This window comes from Mytilus galloprovincialis, chromosome 7 (genome assembly GCF_965363235.1).
Source record: "Mytilus galloprovincialis chromosome 7, xbMytGall1.hap1.1, whole genome shotgun sequence".
In the NCBI taxonomy this organism is placed as follows: domain Eukaryota; kingdom Metazoa; phylum Mollusca; class Bivalvia; order Mytilida; family Mytilidae; genus Mytilus; species Mytilus galloprovincialis.
Genome location: NC_134844.1, coordinates 81,071,181 through 81,095,761, shown reverse-complemented (window position 1 = coordinate 81,095,761; position 24,581 = coordinate 81,071,181). Strand labels below are relative to the sequence as shown.

The window sequence follows — 24,581 nt, the reverse complement described above, 5'->3', positions numbered from 1 at the left end:
TTCATTTGAACATTTGCTGTAAAGAGTCATTTTCAAATTAATATTTTGTTTTAAAAACATCAGAAATTTAATAACAGCTTAGAATAACTATATTTTTGTTATATGCTGACAAATTACTTTTTATTTACCAATGACCTCTTCCTTCATGACATTATCAGGCAAGGTCACATTTGTCATGATGTTAAAATAGATTATTCAATGGAATGCAAGCAAATTTGATGTGATAAGAAATTTGAATATTGAGCAATGAAGATGTTGATTATAATATACCAATCAATTGGTGTGGAGAAAGTATTACTCTGCATACTTAAACATACCATAGATTAATTGTGCCACTTTCATATTTAGTATCAGAAATCCCGACTTATGCGAATGGTAAGTAAGAGTTCTGTATACAGCTTTCTCTTCACGATTATCTTCCCATTAATACCAGACTTAATACCAGTTTGACAGGACAGATGCATGCTAATTTATCAATCCCATACAAAATCCAAGGGAATTAATTCAATATGTTATTGCTTTTTTCCATTTCTGTCTATCTCTTATGTAAGTGTAATTGTAACAACTAACTAATTCCAAGTTTGATACTGTCTAAGTTTTAAGAACATAATAACTTAATATAAAACACTTAGCACAAGATGAGTTCTCTTGCATTGGATGTCTTCACTTGTGCATTTTTACAAAAGATGGAATAAAGTTTAAATGACACGGGTTTACCTGTATGTAGGATGTATACAAATGTTTTCACCATTGGTTTTATAATGCATTTAAACATGTTGAATGTATTACCAATATAACTACTGCATTTTTTGCTACATTGAAGACCAATTGGTGGCCTTCAGCAGTTGTCTGCTCTATGGTTGGGGTTGTTGTCACTTTGACACATTCCACATTTCCATTCTCAATTTTATTTTAAAGTAAAATTAGATCATAGACTAACCATGACTAAGGGCTCTTTCTCAAAAATTGACTTCAGGCAGAAGTCTTTTTCTATCATGTCTATGGAGGTTTGAAAAGTAAAGGGCTTTTACATTGAAGTTTATGGAAAAAAATACAAAAAAAATCATCTTGTTGACTAGTACTGCTGTACCAAACTTGTTGTTGTTGTAGAGATGATAAGTTCTATATAATACAATTTTCATGATTTGTATTGTTTTCTTTGACCAACAGATATCTGCCTTGAAGGTTCAGATGGAAAATGATGCTAGTACAATAGAAAGACTGGACAAGGAGAAATCTCAAGTGTTGGGAAGTATTGGTGACTTAAAGGCTAGGATTACAAATTTGGAAGGGGAGGTAAGAAATTAATCCTAGATGTATAAAACAAGAAAAACAAAACACTATAAAAAATACTACAAGCTGAAACTATTTTTTTCATTTAAAAGGCAAATGATTGAATGAAAGAAACAAGGAATAAAATTTACTTAAAAATTTATTAAAATAAATTTTCCTGCTGGTAAACATCTTCAAATATTAGATGCAAATTACAGTATGAAGCTTATTGAACATTATTTAAAAGTGATGTGGCAAGAAAAGGTTCATGGTGTTTTGAATGACTGAAATTTACACACAAAAATTAAAAAATTTCTTTATGGGATTGATCTGAAACTTATTTCTTGATATTGTTGGATGAATTCCTTAAATAGAAAAGGGTTCTTTTTGTACTAAAATTGTACAACAAGAAGCATTGAGAAAAAAGTGTGGGTTTTTATACGACCGCAAAAATTTTAATTTTTTGGTCGTATATTGCTATCACGTTGGCGTCGGCGGCGTCGTCGTCGTCCGAATACTTTTAGTTTTCGCACTCTAACTTTAGTAAAAGTGAATAGAAATCAATGAAATTTTAACACAAGGTTTATGACCACAAAAGGAAGGTTGGGATTGATTTTGGGAATTTTGGTCCCAACATTTTAGGAATAAGGGGCCAAAAAGGGCCAAAATAAGCATTTTCTTGGTTTTCGCACTATAACTTTAGTTTAAGTGAATAGAAATCTATGAAATTTTGACACAAGGTTTATGACCACAAAAGGAAGGTTGGGATTGATTTTTGGAGTTGAGGTCACAACAGTTTAGGAATTAAGGGCCAAAAAAGGGCCCAAATAAGCATTATTCTTGGTTTTCGCACAATAACTTTAGTATAAGTAAATAGAAATCAATGAAATTTTAACACAAGGTTTATGACCACAAAAGGAAGGTTGGGATTGATTTTTGGAGTTGAGGTCACAACAGTTTATGAATTAAGGGACAAAAAGGGGCCCAAATAAGCATTATTTTTGGTTTTTGCACCATAACTTTAGTATAAGTAAATAGAAATCTATGAAATTTAAACACAAGGTTTATGACCATAAAAGGAAGGTTGGGTTTGATTTTGGGAGTTTTGGTCCTAACAGTTTAGGAATAAGGGGCCCAAAGGGTCCAAAATTGAACATTGTGTGATTTCATCAAAAATTGAATAAGTGGGGTTCTTTGATATGCCGAATCTAACTATGTATGTAGATTCTTAATTTTTGGTCCGGTTTTCAAATTGGTCTACATTAAGGTCCAAAGGGTCCAAAATTAAACTTAGTTTGATTTTAACAAAAATTGAATCCTTGGGGTTCTTTGATATGCTGAATTTAAAAATGTACTTAGATTTTTAATTATTGGCCTAGTTTTCAAATTGGTCCAAATGGGGGTCCAAAATTAAACTTTGTTTGATTTCATCAAAAATTGAATAAATGGGTTCTTTGATATGCCAAATCTAACTGTGTATGTAGATTCTTAATTTTTGGTCCAGTTTTCAAATTGGTCTACATTAAGGTCCAAAGGGTCCAAAATTAAACTAAGTTTTATTTTAACAAAAATTAAATTCTTTGGCTTATTTGATATGCTTTATCTAAATATGTACTTTGATTTTTGATTATGGGCCTAGTTTTCAAGTTGGTCCAAATCAGGATTCCATATCAAGTATTGTGCAATAGCAAGAAATTTTCAATTGCACAGTATTGCACAATAGCAAGAAATATCTAATTGCACAATATTGTGCAATAGCAATTAATTTTCAATTGGAGTTATCTTTCTTTGTATAGAATAGAAGTTGATAATATATGTTGGAAATTTGCCAGACATGACTATGATGTCATTTTCTATTTTTATTTGCCAATAACTTTATGTAAATAACTTCATTGGAAATTTGCCAATATAAAATGTTGCTGATGAAGCTTTTTTTCCTTATCTTATCTAAAATGATTTTAGATAATGTATGTTGGACATTTGCCAGACATGACTATGATGTCATTTTCTATTTTTATTTGCCAATAACTTTATGTAAATAACTTCATTGGAAATTTGCCAATATAAAATGTTGCTGATGAAGTTTTTTTTATTGTTTTATACAATAAACAATGTATATTCACTTTTACTACCAACCAATCTTTACCATTCAGTGATAACAAGCACTTTATTTTACATTTTAATATTTTATGATGTATTTAAAAGAGTAGTTATTGTTGCAAACTCCATTAGAAATTTGAATTGATATCAGTTTTGGAAAAAGGGAAACGGGGATGTGAAAAAAAGGGGGGGGGGGTTTAAATTTTTCTCATTTCAGATTTCATAAATAAAAAGAAAATTTCTTCAAACATTTTTTTGAGAGGATTAATATTCAACAGCATAGTGAAGTTCTCAAAGGCAAAAAAAATATTTTAAGTTCATTAGACCACATTCATTCTGTGTCGGAAACCTATGCTGTGTCAACTATTTAATTTTAGATTTAAAAAGTTTAAAGAAGAAATCTTTAATTGATTTGTAAAATCTTGACATTTGTTTTGTGTAAAAAAAACCCATGTAATGTCAAAAATTTGATCACAATCCAAATTCAGAGCTGTATCACGCTTGAATGTTTTGTCTATACTTGCCCCAACTGTTCAGGGTTCGACCTCTGCGGTCGTATAAAGCTGCGCCCTGCGGAGCACCTGGTTTAACCTTTTTTCACACTTTATTTGTTCCAAGAATTACATCCATAGGGGACATAGGACCATATTTTCTAAACTCCAACAACCGCTGACTTTTCTTATAATCCTCACATAATTCTAAGGAAAATTCCTCCTCTGCACCCCTTCAATTTATTTTATGATCATTTTCCAACTGCAAATTATTTTCCAGAAATGAATCACTTTTTAGCTTGTCAAAAAATGTACTAAAGTTATCTCCCTTTGTATGTTGTCCCAGTAAGTCTTACATACAAAAATAATGTAATTAAAACAAACAAGTATAAAAAAGAAAATTATATTATCTTATTGATATGTAGTTATCTATAATTCTGTGAAGTTCAGGCAAAGGCTGTTGATACTGTCAGGTAAAGGTGAACTGCTTACTTAAACTCTTGTTTTGGCTTCTTTCATTTATAAAACTGAATACATTGAAAGTGATTTTAACCATAAAAAAGACTATGCAAAACTTGTATTTATTATTTAATGCAGGAAAGTATCGATTAATTATCTTAGAAAACAAACTAAATAAAATATGACATAACGAATGCAGGAAATTAAAACTATATTTTAATCTTTTTCTTTGAAGATAAGAATGATTGATCATCAGCGCCAGTCATTAGAGGAAACACTCAACTCCGAGAGAGCTAGGTCAGCTGACCAGTTACATAGTATGGAGAGGAGATTCCGTGAGGTACAGGAGGTGTTATTTGTTAAGATGCAGGAGGCTAATATATCCAGGGATACCAATATCCCTCTGAAGGCTGAGATAGAGGCACTGAAAGCTTTGTTACAGGAGGAGGAAAGAAGGTATTTATAAAAGTACCTCAACTTCAGTGGTAAATCTTACCAATGCTCGATTGTTAAAAATGACTGACCTGAAATATTTTTTAATTTTCATATGAATTGATCATCTTTCACTTTCAAAGCCTTTTTATACGACCGCAAAATTTGAAAAATTTTTCGTCGTATATTGCTATCACGTTGGCGTCGGCGTCTTCGTCGTCGTCGTCGTCGTCGTCGTCGTCCGAATACTTTTAGTTTTCGCACTCTAACTTTAGTAAAAGTGAATAGAAATCTATGAAATTTTAACATAAGGTTTATGACCACAAAAGGAAGGTTGGGATTGATTTTGGGAGTTTTGGTCCCAACATTTTAGGAATAAGGGGCCAAAAAGGGCCCAAATAAGCATTTTCTTGGTTTTCGCACTATAACTTTAGTTTAAGTTAATAGAAATCTATGAAATTTTGACACAAGGTTTATGACCACAAAAGAAAGGTTGGGATTGATTTTGGGAGTTTTGGTTCCAACAGTTTAGGAATTAGGGGCAAAAAAAGGGCCCAAATAAGCATTATTCTTGGTTTTCGCACAATAACTTTAGTTTAAGTAAATAGAAATCTATGAAATTTAAACACAAGGTTTATGACCATAAAAGGAAGGTTGGTATTGATTTTGGGAGTTTTGGTCCCAACAGTTTAGGAATAAAGGGCCCAAAGGGTCCAAATTAAACTTTGTTTGATTTCATCAAAAATTGAATAATTGGGGTTCTTTGGTATGCCAAATCTAACTGTGTATGCAGATTCTTAATTTTTGGTCCCGTTTTCAAATTGGTCTACATTAAGGTCCAAAGGGTCCAAAATTAAACTTAGTTTGATTTTAACAAAAATTGAATCCTGGGGGTTGTTTGATATGCTGAATTTAGAAATGTACTTAGATTTTTAATTATTGGCCTAGTTTTCAAGTTGGTCCAAATGGGGGTCCAAAATTAAACTTTGTTCATCAAAAATTGAATAAATGGGTTCTTTGATATGCCAAATCTAACTGTGTATGTAGATTCTTAATTTTTGGTCCAGTTTTCAAATGGTCTACATTAAGGTCCAAAGGGTCCAAAATTAAACTAAGTTTGATTTTAACAAAAATTAAATTCTTGGGCTTATTTGATATGCTTTATCTAAATATGTACTTTGATTTTTGATTATGGGCCTAGTTTTCAAGTTGGTCCAAATCAGGATTCCATATCAAGTATTGTGCAATAGCAAGAAATTTTCAATTGCACAGTATTGCACAATAGCAAGAAATATCTAATTGCACAATATTGTGCAATAGCAATTAATTTTCAATTGGAGTTATCTTTCTTTGTATAGAATAGAAGTTGATAATATATGTTGGAAATTTGCCAGACATGACTATGATGTCATTTTCTATTTTTATTTGCCAATAACTTTATGTAAATAACTTCATTGGAAATTTGCCAATATAAAATGTTGCTGATGAAGCTTTTTTTCCTTATCTTATCTAAAATGATTTTAGATAATGTATGTTGGACATTTGCCAGACATGACTATGATGTCATTTTCAATTTTTATTTGCCAATAACTTTATGTAAATAACTTCATTGGAAATTTGCCAATATAAAATGTTGCTGATGAAGTTTTTTTTATTGTTTTATACAATAAACAATGTATATTCACTTTTACTACCAACCAATCTTTACCATTCAGTGATAACAAGCACTCTATTTTACATTTTAATATTTTATGATGTATTTAAAAGAGTAGTTATTGTTGCAAACTCCATTAGAAATTTGAATTGATATCAGTTTTGGAAAAAGGGAAACAGGGATGTGAAAAAAAGGGGGGGGGGTTAAATTTTTCTCATTTCAGATTTCATAAATAAAAAGAAAATTTCTTCAAACATTTTTTTGAGAGGATTAATATTCAACAGCATAGTGAATGTCTCAAAGGCAAAAAAAATACTTTAAGTTCATTAGACCACATTCATTCTGTGTCAGAAACCTATGCTGTGTCAACTATTTAATTTTAGATTTAAAAAGTTGAAGAAGAAATCTTTAATTGATTTGTAAAATCTTGACATTTGTTTTGTGTAAAAAAAAACATGTAATGTCAAAAATTTGATCACAATCCAAATTCAGAGCTGTATCACGCTTGAATGTTTTGTCCATACTTGCCCCAACTGTTCAGGGTTCGACCTCTGCGGTCGTATAAAGCTGCGCCCTGCGGAGCACCCAGAGATGCAAACAGTTTTTTTTTCCTGTCAGACATTGGGGCCTACAGGGTATGAAGTTTTGCCAGACCCATCACATTTCTGCCAGACCTATATTTTCACTCAAAATAATCTATGTAAAAACTTTGTAATATGTCTATAAATAACAATGAAATGTAACTGTTTCCTGTTAAGGGGTTTCCCGAATTTTTCCGCTAAAAAGCACATGGTTTTCAACAATTGTAAACAAAGCATTCAATTTGTAATCATGGATTACAGCTTTAATTAATTGAATTTGGATATGGATATTCAACTTAAGGTACAGTCAGGCAATGTTTTTACTTTTTTCTGGATTAAAACTAATTTGAAAGAAAAGTTTAAAAAATAAAATATATTGTGAATATTCAGTGACCCATAGATTTTTTTAACTCTGCTACGGAGGTTAAAGTTACGTCATTTTTCAAACCAATGGTGTGTATTCTCTGTTACAACTAAATAACTGCGTTTGATATAAATATTTCAATAAATTAACGATGTCAAACATACGATTTCAAAACTGAAATTTATACTGCAAAAGGTTTTATTTTTATTTTTTAAGGAAGGATATATTTGGAAGGTGTCAGGCTATAATAGTTATCATTAAAACAGTTTGAACTCCCGATTTCTATTATGTAATCGAAGCCTTGAATGTTGTTCTATCTAATCATGCAACGTGGTTGTAAATTCACAATTTTATAAACAAAATACTCTGCCAGGACCGACAGGGAATTAAGTTTTGGCTGACCCAAGCAGACTAAAATATTGCCGGCCATCAGGTCCTGCACAGCAACGAGTTTTGCTGGACCTGCATAAATTCTGCCCCTTAGGTCTGACAGGTCCGACGATTAGTTGCATCTCTGAGCACCTGGTTGTATTGTCATTTAGGGTGACTAAGTTGTCAATTACCGCACTTGGAATTTGGCAGCAGGTATATTATTGTCTGTTTTTACTTGAAGCTGATTTATTTCTTTGAAAATAAGGAGATATGGTTTACTGTTGACTTAGATACCGGTACTTGCATCTTTAGACATAATACAAAAAAATATCACAGAAAATATTTTGAAGCTACAGTGTAGGCCATTAGTTTTCATGTTTAAATTGTTTAACATTTGTCATTTCCCGTCCTAAGTAGCTTTGCCCATGTATTCCACTATAGTTGGTATTCCAAGATTATTAATGAATTTACAGTATTAAGGTGGCTCGGGCCTATTCGAAGTTTCTATCAGAAGTGCCATATTTTTTGTTATTTTATTCTTTACAGAGAGTGAATAAAATTGGTCGAAAAAAAAATAGGGGGTCACGGACCATTTAAGCTCAAAATTTTACTTTTAAACAGGTATGTAAAAGAGACCATTTTTCAATGAAATGATAGGAAAAATAGAGATGTTGACATATTTTTATTGGAATATCAAAAAAACGTTCTATGACACTTGGTCCAAAACTAAGGTTACTTTATTATAAAAAGCTTCAATATAGCTTCAAAGAATGAGCAAATAGAAAAACATAGGTCACCGATAAGGGGAAAAAAATATTTTGCCTTAAAACCCAAATTTTGGCGGGAAAATGGTGAAAATGGGTGAAATGGCATTTTGAGCTTTTAACAGGTACACATAATAACGAAAAATATTCTTTTAGTGACATAACTACAATGATTTAACATTTCTAATCAATCAAAATATTTAAAAAAATAATATCGAATTTACGACAAATACTTTTCCTGTGCATTATAGTTCATGCGTGAAATTATGCGCAATCGAATAGTCCCGATCCACCTTAAATGATTTTGCCACTCACTTCACAGACACATACATTACGAGTACATAGTGGTCAGGTTGTAGCTGTTGCTTGTGCAAAAAAAAAGTAAAATTCAAAACAGAAAGTCCCTAATCAAATGGCAAAATCAAAGGATAAAACACATCAAACACAAAATTCTTTTCTTCATGACCTGTAGGTTGACTGCTCCTGTAGATGTCAGTAGTAATACATTGAAGCAGACGGCCACCTCCAGTAGTGTAACTCACAACTATGCAAGCTCTCCACCACCTCAGCAAACTTCTCAAGTGTTTACCACCTACCAACCACCTATGTCCTCATCTTATCAGTCGTATCCACCGCCACCACCAGCTCAATCCACTGCATATCCACAGCAGACTTATCAGACAGAGACGTATCCACCTCAGACCTCTGGTTACCAGGTAGAGACAGTACATGCTACAGAGCCTCTCTACAGTAGTGTACAGAATGAGTATGATGCCAGTGCAGATTTTCCTATCAGTGGCACAAGATATAATTATGAGACAACACCTAGTGTAAACAAGTTACAGATTGAACCGTCACCACCTGTAACCCCTCGTCCAGTTGGACCTGTGGTCAGGGTCAAATCAGCTCCGAGTAAGTTGTTTTTAGAAACAATCAGTAAGTTAATTTCCAATTGTTTCAAACCTTCTACTGTCCAAGCGTTTTATATATCTTTATTTTCAGATGTTGATCAGTCAGATCAGCCTTGTTAATTCCAGGTTGCTAAACCTTTATTTTTTTTATTTAAAGAGAGCTTTTTATTATATTTGGTTCTGGTTTTTTTTCAAATCACAATGGCACAATGTTTCTGTTAGTAATAGTATAATTTTTAAAGTTATTTGATACATTTCAAGAGAATATTTTCTGAATTTGATCTGTTATTTGGCAAAATTTTATCTCCATAATCCATATGACATTTTGTAGGAAGGTTACTCCAGAGGTTTGTAGTATTGTATTCATAGCTTAGTTTGTTTTTTTGTTCAGTGAAGTAGATATCCTTTAAAATATAGTGTAAATTGAAATTATAAGAAGACTAACCTAACAGAACCCTCTTTATATGTTTAATGTTACATATTACAGGTTCAGGCAGAAGTGGACAAAGTCTTGGACAAGGGAAGGACTATTTCGATGAGATGTTTCGAGACTTAACAAGCCAAACCATCAACACATATTCCCGACCAAAAAGTAGCCCCACAGACCGTTACCCTGCGGCAGCTTCTCATGACTACACTACTGCTACTTCTAGGTAAGACATTTGTTTATAAAAGACTGGGTGTAGGTAACACTGTTTTATCTTAGTACAATGGTATCTTAGTTATATGTCAAATTTGTTGTTTTATCCCGGACTAAAGTAGTAAGTATAGGGAAGCTACTCTAGAGACTCTATGTTATTCAATTTTAAGACTATAGATGAAAGATTCTCATGGCACAATACAAGTCCAATTAGTTTCAATAAATATTTATTGTATGGATTGATACAAGATTTCAGCAAAGATAAGTTTTGTGCTAACTTCATTTTCTATAAGATTTGGAGTTACATCTTTTATCTACATTGGTGTGAGAAAAAAATTAATAAAATATCTGCTTATTGAAAAGCTTTTTTAAAAATGACTCAAATTAATTCTTTCTGATTTACTATCTTAATAATATTTCTTGCTCAAAAGAACAAAAAAAAACAATAAGTTAAGGCAAGCTCTCCTGATCTTTTGGTACAAGAGAATTAAAATATAGCCAATTATATATGACCCTGTTTTTAACTATAAGTATAAACCGTTCTAGTATAACAACAATCATACAAGTGGATGGTTAAGCTAGCTCTAAAACCAGGTTTAATCCACCATTTCCTTTGTGAAATGTTATACTATGTACATATAAAAATGGTTTAAGTGCTGGAATTGCCTGTTAAGGAAACATTGCTGATTACCCATATGTTTATCAGATAAACGGAGGTTCAACATATATTTACTTATAGAAGTTTGGGAGTAGATTGAAGTGGGGAAAAAATGTTTCTAAATTGGATTATTCCGTTAGAAAACATTTCAGGGGTTTTTTTGGGTTTTTTTTAAATTAACTTACTTATAGTAGTGATTCAGTTTTTAGGTCACCTGGCCAGAAGGGCCAAGTGAGCTTTTCTCATCACTTGGCGTCTGTCGTCCGTTGTCGTCCTGCGTCCGTCGTCAACTTTTACAAAAATCTTCTCCTCTGAAACTACTGGGCCAAATTTAACCAAACTTGGCCACAATCATCATTAGGGTATCTAGTTTGGTAAAATGTGTCCGTTGACCTGGCCAACCAAACAAGATGGCCACCATGGCTAAAAATAGAACATAGGGGTAAAATGCAGTTTTTGGCTTCTATCTGTGAAACCAAAGCATTTAGAGCAAATCTGACATGGGATGAAATTGTTCATCAAGTCAAGATCTATCTGCTTTTAAAATTTCAGACTAATCAGGCATCCCGTTGTTGGGTTGCTGCCCCAGAATTGGTAATTTTCAGAAAATTTTGCAGCTTTTGGTAATTATCTTGAATATTATTATACGACCGCAAAAAGTAAAAAAATTTTGGTCGTATATTGGTATCACGTTGGCGTCATCGTCTGGGTCATCGTCGTCTTCGTCGTCGACTGCGTCATCGGCGTCGTCGTCATCCGAATACTTTTAGTTTTCGCACTCTAACTTTAGTTAAAGTGAATAGAAATCTATGAAATTTTAACACAAGGTTTATGACCACAAAAGGAAGGTTGGGATTGATTTTGGGAGTTTTGGTCCCAATATTTTAGGAATTAGGGGCCAAAAAGGGCCCAAATAAGCATTTTCTTAGTTTTCGCACTATATCTTTAGTTAAAGGAAATCGAAATCAAATTTTGGCACAAGGTTTATGACCACAAAAGGAAGGTTTGGATTGATTTTGGGAGTTTTTGTTCCAACAGTTTAAGAATTAGGGGCCAAAAAGGGGCCCAAATAAGCATTATTTTTGGTTTTCGCACGATAACTTTAGTATATGTGTTAGACTCAGATCAACGACTGGCCTCTAATCGACGTCCATTCCTCAAATCGACGACCGTTTCTCAATATGAAGTCCAAATCTGACGTTACATTCTCAAATCGACGTCCAATATTTTGATACTCTAATCGACGTCCATTGTGACGGCAAATACGTCCGATTGTTGTAGTTTTCTTTAATCAATGTCCAATATCAATAATTAATAAAATACTGGACATAATTGCTTACACTTATCCATGTACATGTTTGTATGATTTAAACATTTATACATAATTTCTATTAAATTGTTTTCAACCTGAAATAGGTATCGCGCATATTAAAGTTTATCTTGATAAAAAGTTAATCGAATCGATCTACATAGTAGTGTGTCATTCCTATTCATGTTAATAAATGACATCATTGAAAGTGTATGTCAAGGAGAAAAGAACCTAACGACAAAGAAAACCAAACGAGATCTAGAGGGTATTATCAAATCTTCAACAATAGACAAAATAAAAAAGTACAGCCAAATGTGTTTTTTTTTAATATTATAATTCGGACTCTGTAAGATATTTTTCAACAAATTTCTGAGTTTTACACTTGGAGTGAATCATATACGCAAGAAATTGACACTATGTTTTATGTTACACAATGTTCTCATATTCGCAAGACATTGGCGTTAAGTTTTATTGTGTGCTGTTACACATTTGTTCAAGCTTAAATTTTGTGTTCTGTATCCAAAACGGACGTTGATTAGAGAAACTAAACATTGGACGTCAATTAGAGAAGCCAAAAAATGGACGTCGATTGTGAATGTTATTTTGTTGTGACGTCATATTTGGACGTCGATTTGAGGAACGGACGTCGATTAGAGACCGGACGTTGATTTGAGTCTTACATATGTAAATAGAAATCTATGAAATTTTGACACAAGGTTTATGACCACAAAAGGAAGGTTGGGATTGATTTTGGGAGTTGAGGTCCCAACAGTTTAGGAATTAGGGGCCAAAAAGGGGCCCAAATAAGCATTATTCTTGGTTTTCGCACCATAACTTTAGTATAAGTATATTGAAATCTATGAAATTTAAACACAAGCTTTATTACCATAAAAGGAAGGTCAAGTTTGATTTTAGGAGTTTTGGTCCCAACAGTTTAGGAATAAGGGGCCAAAATTGAACTTTGTTGGATTTCATCAAAAATTGAATAATTGGGGTTCTTTGATATGCTGAATCTAACTTTGTATGTAGATTCTTAATTTTTGGTCCCGTTTTCAAATTGGTCTACATATTAAGGTCCAAAGGGTCCAAAATTAAACTTAGTTTGATTATAACAAAATTTGAATCCTTGGGGTTCTTTCATATGCTGAATCTAAAAATGTACTTAGATTTTTAATTATTGGCCCAGTTTTCAAGTTGGTCCAAATCGGGGTCCAAAATTAAACTTTGTTTGATTTCATCAAAAATTGATTGGGGTTCTTTGATATGCCAAATCTAACTATGTATATAGATTCTTAATTTTTGGTCCTGTTTTCAAATTGGTCTACATTAAAGTTCAAAGGGTCCAAATTTAAACTTTGATTTAAACAAAAATTGAATTCTTGGGCTTTTTTGATATGCTGAATCTAAACATGTACTTAGATTTTTGATTATGGGCCCAGTTTTCAAGTTCAAATCAGTATCCAAAATTATTATATTAAGTATTGTGGAATAGCAAGAAATTTTCAATTGCACAGTATTCATCAATAGCAAGAAATCTTCAATTGCACAGTATTGTGCAATAGCAAGAAATTTTTAATTCCACAGTATTGCACAATAGCAAGAAATATATAATTGCACAATATTGTGCAATAGCAAGAAATTTTCAATTGGAGTTATCTTTCTTTGTCCAGAATAGTAGTTGAATCAACTTAAATCATTGTTTTATACAATATACAATGTATATTCACTTTTACTACCAACTGATAAATTAAAACAATCTTTACCATTCAGTGATAACAAGCACTTTATTTTACATTTTAATATTTTATGATGTATTTAAATGAGTAGTTATTGTTGCAAACTCCTTTAGAAATTTGAATTGAGATCAGTTTTGGAAAAAGGGAAAGGGGGATGTGAAAAAAAAATGGGGAGCGGGGGTAAATTTTTCTCATTTCAGATTTCATAAATAAAAAGAAAATGTCTTCAAACATTTTTTTGAGAGGATTAATATTCAACAGCATAGTGAATTGCTCAAAGGCAAAAAAAATATTTTAAATCTCATTAGACCACATTCATTCTGTGTCAAAAACCTATGCAGTGTCAACTATTTAATCACAATCCAAATTTAGAGCTGAATCCAGCTTGAATGTTGTGTCCATACTTGCCCCAACAGTTCAGGGTTCAACCTCTGCGGTCGTATTAAGCTGCACCCTGCGGAGCATCTGGTTAAAGATACAGATAAACTGTAAACAGCAATAATATACAGCAAAGTAAGGCCTACAAATAAGTCAACATGATCAAAATGGTCAGTTGACCCTGTAAGGAGTTATTGCCCTTTATAGTCAATTTTAAACATTTTTCATAAATTTCGTAAATTTTGTAAATTTTTATTCGTTTATGATATGCCCATAGACCGAGGTGAGCGATACAGGCTCTTTAGAGCCTCTAGTTTTAATTTATTTTTGGTTTTAAGAATACATTTATCAAAAATCAAGAAAGTTTTCTGTTTATTATTTTAGGCACTGGTAGGTAATTTCTTATTAGAATCACTGATGCTATACTTTTCTTCACTAATGCTTTGTCTCACATATTCAGAAAGTTTCAATATTTTCTCTGTCTAACAGTTTCAAAAATTAAGACAAATTTCTTATGCATATACATTAAAGGGGTGTAATTGTTTATCAGCAAAATTTTACAAAATATTTGATCAAAGAATTATGTATTGGTATATATATAGATTGGTGTTAGTTTTTGTTTCCTATTACCAGATGGGATAAAGAACCTTAGCCTACATGTAGTTATTTCTCTTATTCAGTTTAATCATAACTTTCACCTTGAATTGGAAAAAAAACAGTTGTTTCTCACAGATGTCAAACATTTCAAATTAAAAGACTTATGCCCCAAAGTTTTGTTATTTTGGTAAAATATTGATAGGTTATGACATTTTTTATTTTTGTTGGTTCTGAAATGATCATCATTTGATAATCAAAATATTTCTCCTGAACAATCTTGTACAAGCTAGTTTAAAAATAATTTTCTATACAAAGTTCATAGTGGAAAAAATCACTGATGAATAACTATATAACAAAATATGATGTGTATATATTTTATGATTTCGTTTGAAATTCTATAAAATCAAATCAGGTATCCATGTCGCAGTAAATCTATTTGGATTAAAAAAGATTGGAAGTTCTGGTAAGAGTTATCCCCAATTTTACAACACAGTTCAAGTTGTATGTTGACATTTGCATTCTTTCATTTATGTTAAAATTGAAATATGTTATCTTGTAGTAAAATTTACATATTCTGTTGACAGCATTGTATTTTATTCAATATCACTCTTTGTATTCTATCTTTATTGAAGCAATCACGTCAGTCTTTGAATCTTATATATCACTGCTACAATTCTTTCTTAAAACATTTCACCATTAGGGTACCTTTAAATCTTTAAGAAACGAATATCTTGAAACATGATTGATTATAAAATTAGGCCATAACCCTGATGCTATTTACTTCAGCAAAGGCTGTAGATCACATCTCAATTTATAAACAAAACTATCATTCAGATTGATATATTTTAAACATTTGATCATTTCACACGAAAACAATTATGTGTTATGTATCAAAATTTGAATAGTAATTATGAATATGATATTTCTTCGCAAATAAATCATTCTAATGTGTTTCTGTGTTTTTTAAGCTACGAGATGTATTATCAGTAAGAATTTTATATCCTTTTCTTCAGATGTTGTCAACTTTATAGAAATATTTCTGAATATACATATCTCTTTTGAATAATCTGCAAATGTCTCCAGCAACTTTAAATTATCCCCCTTGTATTTGCTTAAACCCTTTCCTTTTTTTTAGTTATAGAGTCCTTGCACATTTCTAAAGCATTTGATTGAAGTCTTATCATCTATTATCAACCTTTGAATGTTGGGGATATATTTAACCTCATGGCATTTTTTTTTATCTGTGTGGCCTCCACCCATCCACATTTTAAAGACAGAATTTGTCCTGACAAACACATATAGTTTGTTTTTTTATCTTTTCAATTTTACAAGTAAACCACTTCAGTAGCCCCTCCTGTTTATTTATGTATTGTATGCCTGACAATGAATCATAGAAGTAAACCACTTCAATAGCCCCTCCTGTTTATCTATGTATTGTATGCCTGACATGCCTGAATCATAGAAGTAAACCACTTCAGTAGCCCCTCCTGTTTATTTATGTATTGTATGCCTGACAATGAATCATAGAAGTAAACCACTTCAGTGGCCCCTCCTGTTTATTTATGTATTGTATGCCTGACAATGAATCATAGAAGTAAACTACTTCAGTAGCCCTCCTGTTTATTTATGTATTGTATGCCTGACAATGAATCATAGAAGTAAACCACTTCAGTAGCCCTCCTGTTTATTTATGTATTGTATGCCTGACATGCCTGAATCATAGAAGTAAACCACTTCAGTAGCCCCTCCTGTTTATCTATGTATTGTATACCTGACAATGAATCATAGAAGTAAACCACTTCAGTAGCCCCTGCTGTTTATTTATGTATTGTATGCCTGACAATGAATCATAGAAGTAAACCACTTCAGTAGCCCCTCCTGTTTATTTATGTATTGTATGCCTGACATGCCTGAATCATAGAAGTAAACCACTTCAGTAGCCCCTACTGTTTATCTATGTATTGTATGCTTGACAATTAATCATAGAAGTGAACCACTTCAGTAGCCCCTACTGTTTATCTATGTATTGTATGCCTGACAATGAATCATAGAAGTAAACTACTTCAGTAGCCCTCCTGTTTATTTATGTATTGTATGCCTGACAATGAATCATAGAAGTAAACCACTTCAGTAGCCCTCCTGTTTATTTATGTATTGTATGCCTGACATGCCTGAATCATAGAAGTAAACCACTTCAGTAGCCCCTCCTGTTTATCTATGTATTGTATACCTGACAATGAATCATAGAAGTAAACCACTTCAGTAGCCCCTCCTGTTTATTTATGTATTGTATGCCTGACAATGAATCATAGAAGTAAACCACTTCAGTGGCCCCTACTGTTTATCTATGTATTGTATGCCTGACATGCCTGAATCATAGAAGTAAACCACTTCAGTAGCCCCTCCTGTTTATTTATGTATTGTATGCCTGACAATGAATCATAGAAGTAAACCACTTCAGTAGCCCCTCCTGTTTATCTATGTATTGTATGCCTGACAATGAATCATAGAAGTAAACCACTTCAGTAGCCCCTACTGTTTATCTATGTATTGTATGCCTGACAATGAATCATAGAAGTAAACCACTTCAGTAGCCCCTCCTGTTTATCTATGTATTGTATGCCTGACATGCCTGAATCATAGAAGTAAACCACCTCAGTAGCCCTCCTGTTTATTTATGTATTGTATTCCTGACAATGAATCATAGAAGTAAACCACTTCAGTAGCCCCTCCTGTTTATTTATGTATTGTATGCCTGACAATGAATCATAGAAGTAAACCACTTCAATAGCCCCTCCTGTTTATCTATGTATTGTATGCCTGACATGCCTGAATCATAGAAGTAAACCACTTCAGTAGTCCCTCCTGTTTATTTATGTATTGTATGCCTGACAATGAATCATAGAAGTAAACCACTTCAGTGGCCCCTTCTGTTTATTTATGTATTGTATGCCTGACAATGAATCATAGAAGTAAACCACTTCAGTAGCCCCTCCTGTTTATTTATGTATTGTATGCCTGACAATGAATCATAGAAGTAAACCACTTCAGTAGCCCCTACTGTTTATCTATGTATTGTATGCCTGACAATGAACCATAGAAGTAAACCACTTCAGTAGCCCCTCCTGTTTATTTATGTATTGTATGCCTGACAATGAATCATAGAAGTAAACCACTTCAGTAGCCCCTCCTGTTTATCTATGTATTGTATGCCTGACAATGAATCATAGAAGTAAACCACTTCAGTAGCCCCTCCTGTTTATCTATGTATTGTATGCCTGACAATGAATCATAGAAGTAAACCACTTCAGTAGCCCCTCCTGTTTATTTATGTATTGTATGCCTGACAATGAATCATAGAAGTAAACCACTTCAGTAGCCCCTCCTGTTTATCTATGTATTGTATGCCTGACAATGAATCATAGAAGTAAACCACTTCAGTAGCCCCTCCTGTTTATCTATGTATTGTATACCTGACAATGAATCATAGAAGTAAACCACTTCAGTAGCCCCTCCTGTTTATCTATGTATTGTATGCCTGACAATCAATCATAGAAGTAAACCACTTCAGTAGCCCCTCCTGTTTATTTATGTATTGTATGCCTGACAATGAATCATAGAAGTAAACCACTTCAGTAGCCCCTCCTGTTTATTTATGTATTGTATGCCTGACAATGAATGATAGAAGTAAACCACTTCAGTAGCCCCTCCTGTTTATCTATGTATTGTATGCCTGAAAATGAATCATAGAAGTAAACCACTTCAGTAGCCCCTCCTGTTTATCTATGTATTGTATACCTGACAATGAATCATAGAAGTAAACCACTTCAGTAGCCCCTCCTGTTTATCTATGTATTGTATGCCTGACAATGAATCATAGAAGTAAACCACTTCAGTAGCCCCTCCTGTTTATTTATGTATTGTATGCCTGACAATGAATCATAGAAGTAAACCACTTCAGTAGCCCCTCCTGTTTATTTATGTATTGTATGCCTGACAATGAATCATAGAAGTAAACCACTTCAGTAGCCCCTGCTGTTTATCTATGTATTGTATGCCTGACAATCAATCATAGAAGTAAACCACTTCAGTAGCCCCTGCTGTTTATCTATGTATTGTATGCCTGACAATGAATCATAGAAGTAAACCACTTCAGTAGCCCCTCCTGTTTATCTATGTATTGTATGCCTGACAATGAATCATAGAAGTAAACCACTTCAGTAGCCCCTCCTGTTTATCTATGTATTGTATGCCTGACAATGAATCATAGAAGTAAACCACTTCAGTAGCCCCTCCTGTTTATCTATGTATTGTATGCCTGACAATCAATCATAGAAGTAAACCACTTCAGTAGCCCCTCCTGTTTATTTATGTATTGTATGCCTGACATGCCTGAATCATAGAAGTAAACCACTTCAGTAGCCCCTCCTGTTTATCTATGTATTGTATGCCTGACAATGAATCATAGAAGTAAACCACTTCAGTAGCCCCTCCTGTATATTTATGTATTGTATGCCTGCCAATCAATCATAGAAGTAAACCACTTCAGTAGCCCTCCTGTTTATCTATGTATTGTATGCCTGACATGCCTGAATCATAGAAGTAAACCACTTCAGTAGCCCCTCCTGTTTATCTATGTATTGTATGCCTGACAATGAATCATAGAAGTAAACCACTTCAGTAGCCCCTCCTGTTTATTTATGTATTGTATGCCTGACAATGAATCATAGAAGTAAACCACTTCAGTAGCCCCTCCTGTTTATTTATGTATTGTATGCCTGACATGCCTGAATCATAGAAGTAAACCACTTCAGTAGCCCCTCGTGTTTATCTATGTATTGTATGCCTGACAATGAATCATAGAAGTAAACCACTTCAGTAGCCCCTCCTGTTTATCTATGTATTGTATGCCTGACAATGAATCATAGAAGTAAACCACTTCAGTAGCCCTCCTGTTTATCTATGTATTGTATGCCTGACAATGAATCATAGAAGTAAACCACTTCAGTAGCCCCTCCTGTTTATCTATGTATTGTATGCCTGACAATGAATCATAGAAGTAAACCACTTCAGTAGCCCCTCCTGTTTATTTATGTATTGTATGCCTGACAATGAATCATAGAAGTAAACCACTTCAGTAGCCCCTCCTGTTTATCTATGTATTGTATGCCTGACATGCCTGCATGTTTTTAGTACAATTGTTTACTGTTGTTTAGTTATTATCAGTATTTTGTTTTACGAAGTTATCTGCATGTATAATTTAGGACAGAAAAAGTATGAAAAGAATGCACAACCCTTTTAAACCTGCTTGTAATCAATATATCATGAATATAACCCCATTGCTAGATGAATACATTCTTTACATCAAAGACCAAAATCTAACAAAAGAAATACATGTACATTGTTTATCAATAATATAATAATAATTTAATCAGTCTTTATTTAACAATGCTAATGAACAATTTCTGAACCGCACAAAGTTTTTTTTACTTTCATTTATTAGAAATTATTTCAAATTTTCCATATACTAGCTGTTTATGAAATTGAACTTGTGCAGAAATCTTATGATTTTAGCTATGAAAATATGATGCCCTTACCCAGTTAGTAGTCCAACTACTGCATTGACTCCAATCTTAATTAAGAAATATTGTCAGTTTGCCTTCTAAAGGCTGATCACTCCTGGTTCCTACAAAGATAAAAATTGATCACACAGAAAAAGCCAATAGTGTTTTAAGTGGCATTAAACACTTATCTATCAATAAATGAACATGATAAAAAATAAAGCCATTGCTTCATGTAAGTTAGGAATTGATGGAGATAAAGAATTTATTGAAAATTGCAGTGTTTAGATCAATGATTATGATTATTCTAATTGCCCCCCCTTTTTTTTTCCTTAGTTTTTAAGCTTTTAAACCTTAATTTTAAAATTGCAAATTAAATAGAGAATGGAAATGGGGAAGGTGTCAAAGAGTAAAATACAGCCTTAAAGGCAACTAATGGGTCTTCAACACAGTGAGAAAATCATTCAACCTGAGGCACTGACTTCATCTGGCCCATAGACAAAAATGTGTACTAGTTTCAAACATGGACGTTAAAGTGAACTCCTAAAACTTGCCTTTTCTTTAACTTATTTAATGGTTTTACATACCTATATTTTCTCAAAAGTTTTTGAGATTTAAAGGTAATCATTAAAGTGAAACTTTGTTATACCTGATTAACTTGGTATTACCTGATTGATTTGAAATATTTATGTTTGATTATTGATAGCTCATGCATATTTAACTTATAAGTGATTAAACAATTCTATCATTGGAATTACTTTTTGTTTAATTAAGGATTTACACATACCTTAAATTATTCATGGGATTTTTTTTTTTTATCTCTACTGCAAAGACAATTATTTAATTTAAGATTTCCTGCTTCAGAATCTAATTTAAGTTAAAAAGTAAGCTTACAGTACACAATTAAGAAGGGAAAGGGGGGGGGGGCAATACTTTATTTCAGTGGTTTACCTTGTAAATATATAGTGGATATAGAGGGAGCTTTAGAGGTTTCTTATTTTATTGCCTTTTTTATGATTTTCATATGTATGAAATGTATGAAGAAGAGAAATGATATTTAGAAAGTAATAAAACAAATGCATTTTATTGAATGAGATTTTCTTGGGTTTTTTTTTGTAAAATATACATATAGTACAACAATAACATTTTTCTGAAAGTAGAAGTTGTGACAATGAAATAGACTATTATTTATTATCATGTCAGATCCTTAACTAATCCTGTTTTTGAAGAAATTGATTTTCTATCTGAACTTGCTGAAATATGAAATATTTGCCATGAAATATTTGCCATCGTACACTAGAAACAAACAACATGGACAATAATTAGAAAAGCCATTTCATGTATACAGAATGTAATAACACATTGCAATAAGATAATCCTTTGTACTAAGTGATTAAATATGTAAGATCCATAAGTACATTGTTCAATCAGTATCGCCAAATTCAGTTTGACAATATATTACAACTTTTAAAATCCTATTTGATTGATTTGAATTAAATAAAATTTAAATCTTTAAGCAAGGTGAATTTTATTAGTTGTAGAATGGGTTTTAACTAGTTAAGACAAATAAAAGGAAAAACTGATAAAAACCTGTAGAATTTGACTGGATTATTGTAAAGGGTTTAATGAATTAAATTTCAGATCAGTCTGAATATATGCCTTTGACATTGTAATCAATAGGGTGAAGTTTACATAGTAACCGTGGTGTGGGCCATGGGTCGGAATAATACAATACATTAAATTACTGATTCAATCTTTGTATTGTCAAACTATTGTTTTGATATTTGAGGAATTTTATTTAATAGAAACTGATTTTGTGTTTATCTTCATAAGATTAATAATGAATAATTCTCTTGCTAGTGCTGTTGGGGATGTCAAAATTCTTGATGTGAACCAAGAAGGAAAATATGTTCGACTTGTCAACGAAGGCGGCAAGGTAAGATATTGTTTGTCAATTTAAATTTGTTCAAAGACTTGGTGGGTGTTAATGACACTATATATATATTCTATAGTATATGCTCACTTATGTTTTGACAATCTTGAGAATCGGTTTTGTTAAATGGACAATTTTGACATGGGTTCAATTTAGTCTGTTGATCATTTATTATTGAGGTATTTGCTGAGTTTTAAGAAAATATAACAACGTCATGATCTGTTTTTCTAGTATCAAAATCGATTTTGATTAAAGGAAAATGCAAACATTAACTAAATATAAAATTTCCAAACCCATTTTAGACATGTTAAATATTGTATACCAGTATAAGGTAATTTGAGTACTTTAGTGAATTTGAAAGTTTAATGCAATTCATAAAAAAAATAGTGACAATTTGCCAACTATCCATGAATAATTGATATTGCATAATTGCTATGCATTTCTACATATTTCCAAAACAATTTTTTCTTTTCAAAATTATATTTCAGTTGTGTGCTTATGAATATTTCGTATTACAAATTATTTAATTTGCCTTTATCTAATCTGGATACAAGACCCTATTACTCGGATAATAAGTATCTATTAAAGAGCTTTATATGAATAATTTATATTCAAAAATATTGAAAGCTTTTTATGAAAAGCCAAACATTAACTATTTTTGTTATCTACAAGTTGAACATGAATGATAAATTAGTAGGGTCTTAGTATTAAATCTATATTAACAAGAAAGGTATTAGGGACGACATCAAAAGTTCAATGAAGGATAAAAAACTTAATTCACATAGTTTTTTCACTGACCCCCCCACCCCCCTCTTAACTTAATTTGGGAAAAATCGATTGACCCATATAGATATATGTAAAAATCAATGTCGGATAACCAAATCTTGCAGCAGTTCAACCCCCCTACCCCCAAACTATTTGAATTAAGTTTTTTATCTTACATTGATCTTTTGATGTCGTCCCTTACAAAAGGTTTGTTTGTGTCTTCCAATTTATATCACATATAAATATACTACCATATATAATGTATGTTAATCATCCATATAGCAGTGTTTAATACAAACAGAGTAATGGTAATTCACATCTACCCTCTAAATTACTAAGAGAAAAACATAGGTATATTTTTTTATTACTTTTGTAGATGGGCTCCATAAAACATTGATAATTTACACTAATTTATAATATACATATATTGTAAGTATAATTGTGATTTAAAATATTTTATCCTAAGTATAAATTGTTCCGAGTTGAGCACAGAGATGTCATACAAGTTAGGAATGATTGGGTCGTTATTTGTAGGTGAAAACATTCAATATTTACTTTGTTCTCCAAATTCTTGTATTTGATATGAATGTATACATGTTTCATTATATTTTAAAATCAGACTATTTACTCTGCTAGTAAGCACTTAGGTTTGAAAAATGTCATAGTAAACACTTTGGTTTTTAAAAATGGCTGACTGTAATGTACATTTTTTAAAATGACTGGTTTATTTCAAAAGAAGCCCAATTAAAACTCAGATCTTAGATTATTAACTGGCCCTGGCACCTGTCTGACTGAGTAATAATTTTAAATTTTGTATAAAGAAATTTAAATAAAATTGATTGTATAATTCTTTTGACTGGCAGTGATATTATTCATGTTCTAGCAGAAAATGAAAAATATTTTATCACAATCAAATGTATTTGTGATAGTTTACAAAAATACATTTATTCGATTATTTCAATTTTTCATGAGATAATGCTCTAAAGTGGTGCACTCTGCCCTTTAATCCAAGCTAGAACACTGACTTATCGGTATAGTTTTTTTTCTAGCTGGTGGCAAATAGACATAAACAAAATCAAAGAAAATTTATAAAAAATGCCTGTATTATTTAGTCTTATGTATAATATTGTTAAAACAATACAGATTTGAATATTCTAGAATTATAACAATGTATTGATTAATTCTTATTAACAGTGTTTTTTTTTTATTTATCTTAAAGGAAGTAGAGTTTGGAGGGTACATGATACAACAGAATGTTGGAGGTCATCCTGTTGCAGTTTACCGATTCCCTCCTAGGACGAAATTCACTGGAAACAACACAATCACAGTGTGGTCGGGAAATAATGACCCAATGCTGCATCAGCCCCCGACAGATTATGTTTGGAAAGAGCAAGAGAAATGGGGGACAGGACCAGAATGTACAACAATCTTATGTAAACCTAATGGACAGGTCAGTAGTTAGTTCAGATTTTAAGCATTGTTATGTATGTAATGTTAATGTATTTTTATTTGGTTTTACTTCTATAAAGCTAAATTAAAGGCCCTTAACTTTTGCTTGCTTGAATATATTTAAATATTAGCAATGACACGAGATGTTTTTTAAG

At 32.1% G+C, this 24,581-nt stretch overlaps 1 protein-coding gene across 13 annotated transcripts in view; it reads left to right on the top strand.

The window, feature by feature from the left end:
- LOC143083782 (lamin-B2.L-like) overlaps positions 1–24,581 on the top strand; it is a 68,089-nt gene that overhangs the window by 27,675 nt on the left and 15,833 nt on the right. For 9 of the 13 annotated variants that reach the window (XM_076260112.1, XM_076260113.1, XM_076260110.1 and 6 more), the window contains 8 exons: positions 349–375; positions 1,171–1,296; positions 4,558–4,778; positions 8,962–9,401; positions 9,888–10,053; positions 15,131–15,181; positions 22,140–22,215; positions 24,197–24,427. In XM_076260112.1, the coding sequence (XP_076116227.1) occupies positions 349–375; positions 1,171–1,296; positions 4,558–4,778; positions 8,962–9,401; positions 9,888–10,053; positions 15,131–15,181; positions 22,140–22,215; positions 24,197–24,427 (1,338 nt within the window). The remainder of the gene's footprint in view (positions 1–348; positions 376–1,170; positions 1,297–4,557; positions 4,779–8,961; positions 9,402–9,887; positions 10,054–15,130; positions 15,182–22,139; positions 22,216–24,196; positions 24,428–24,581) is intronic. The other 4 variants (XM_076260117.1, XM_076260118.1, XM_076260111.1 and 1 more) reach the window with 3 other exon arrangements.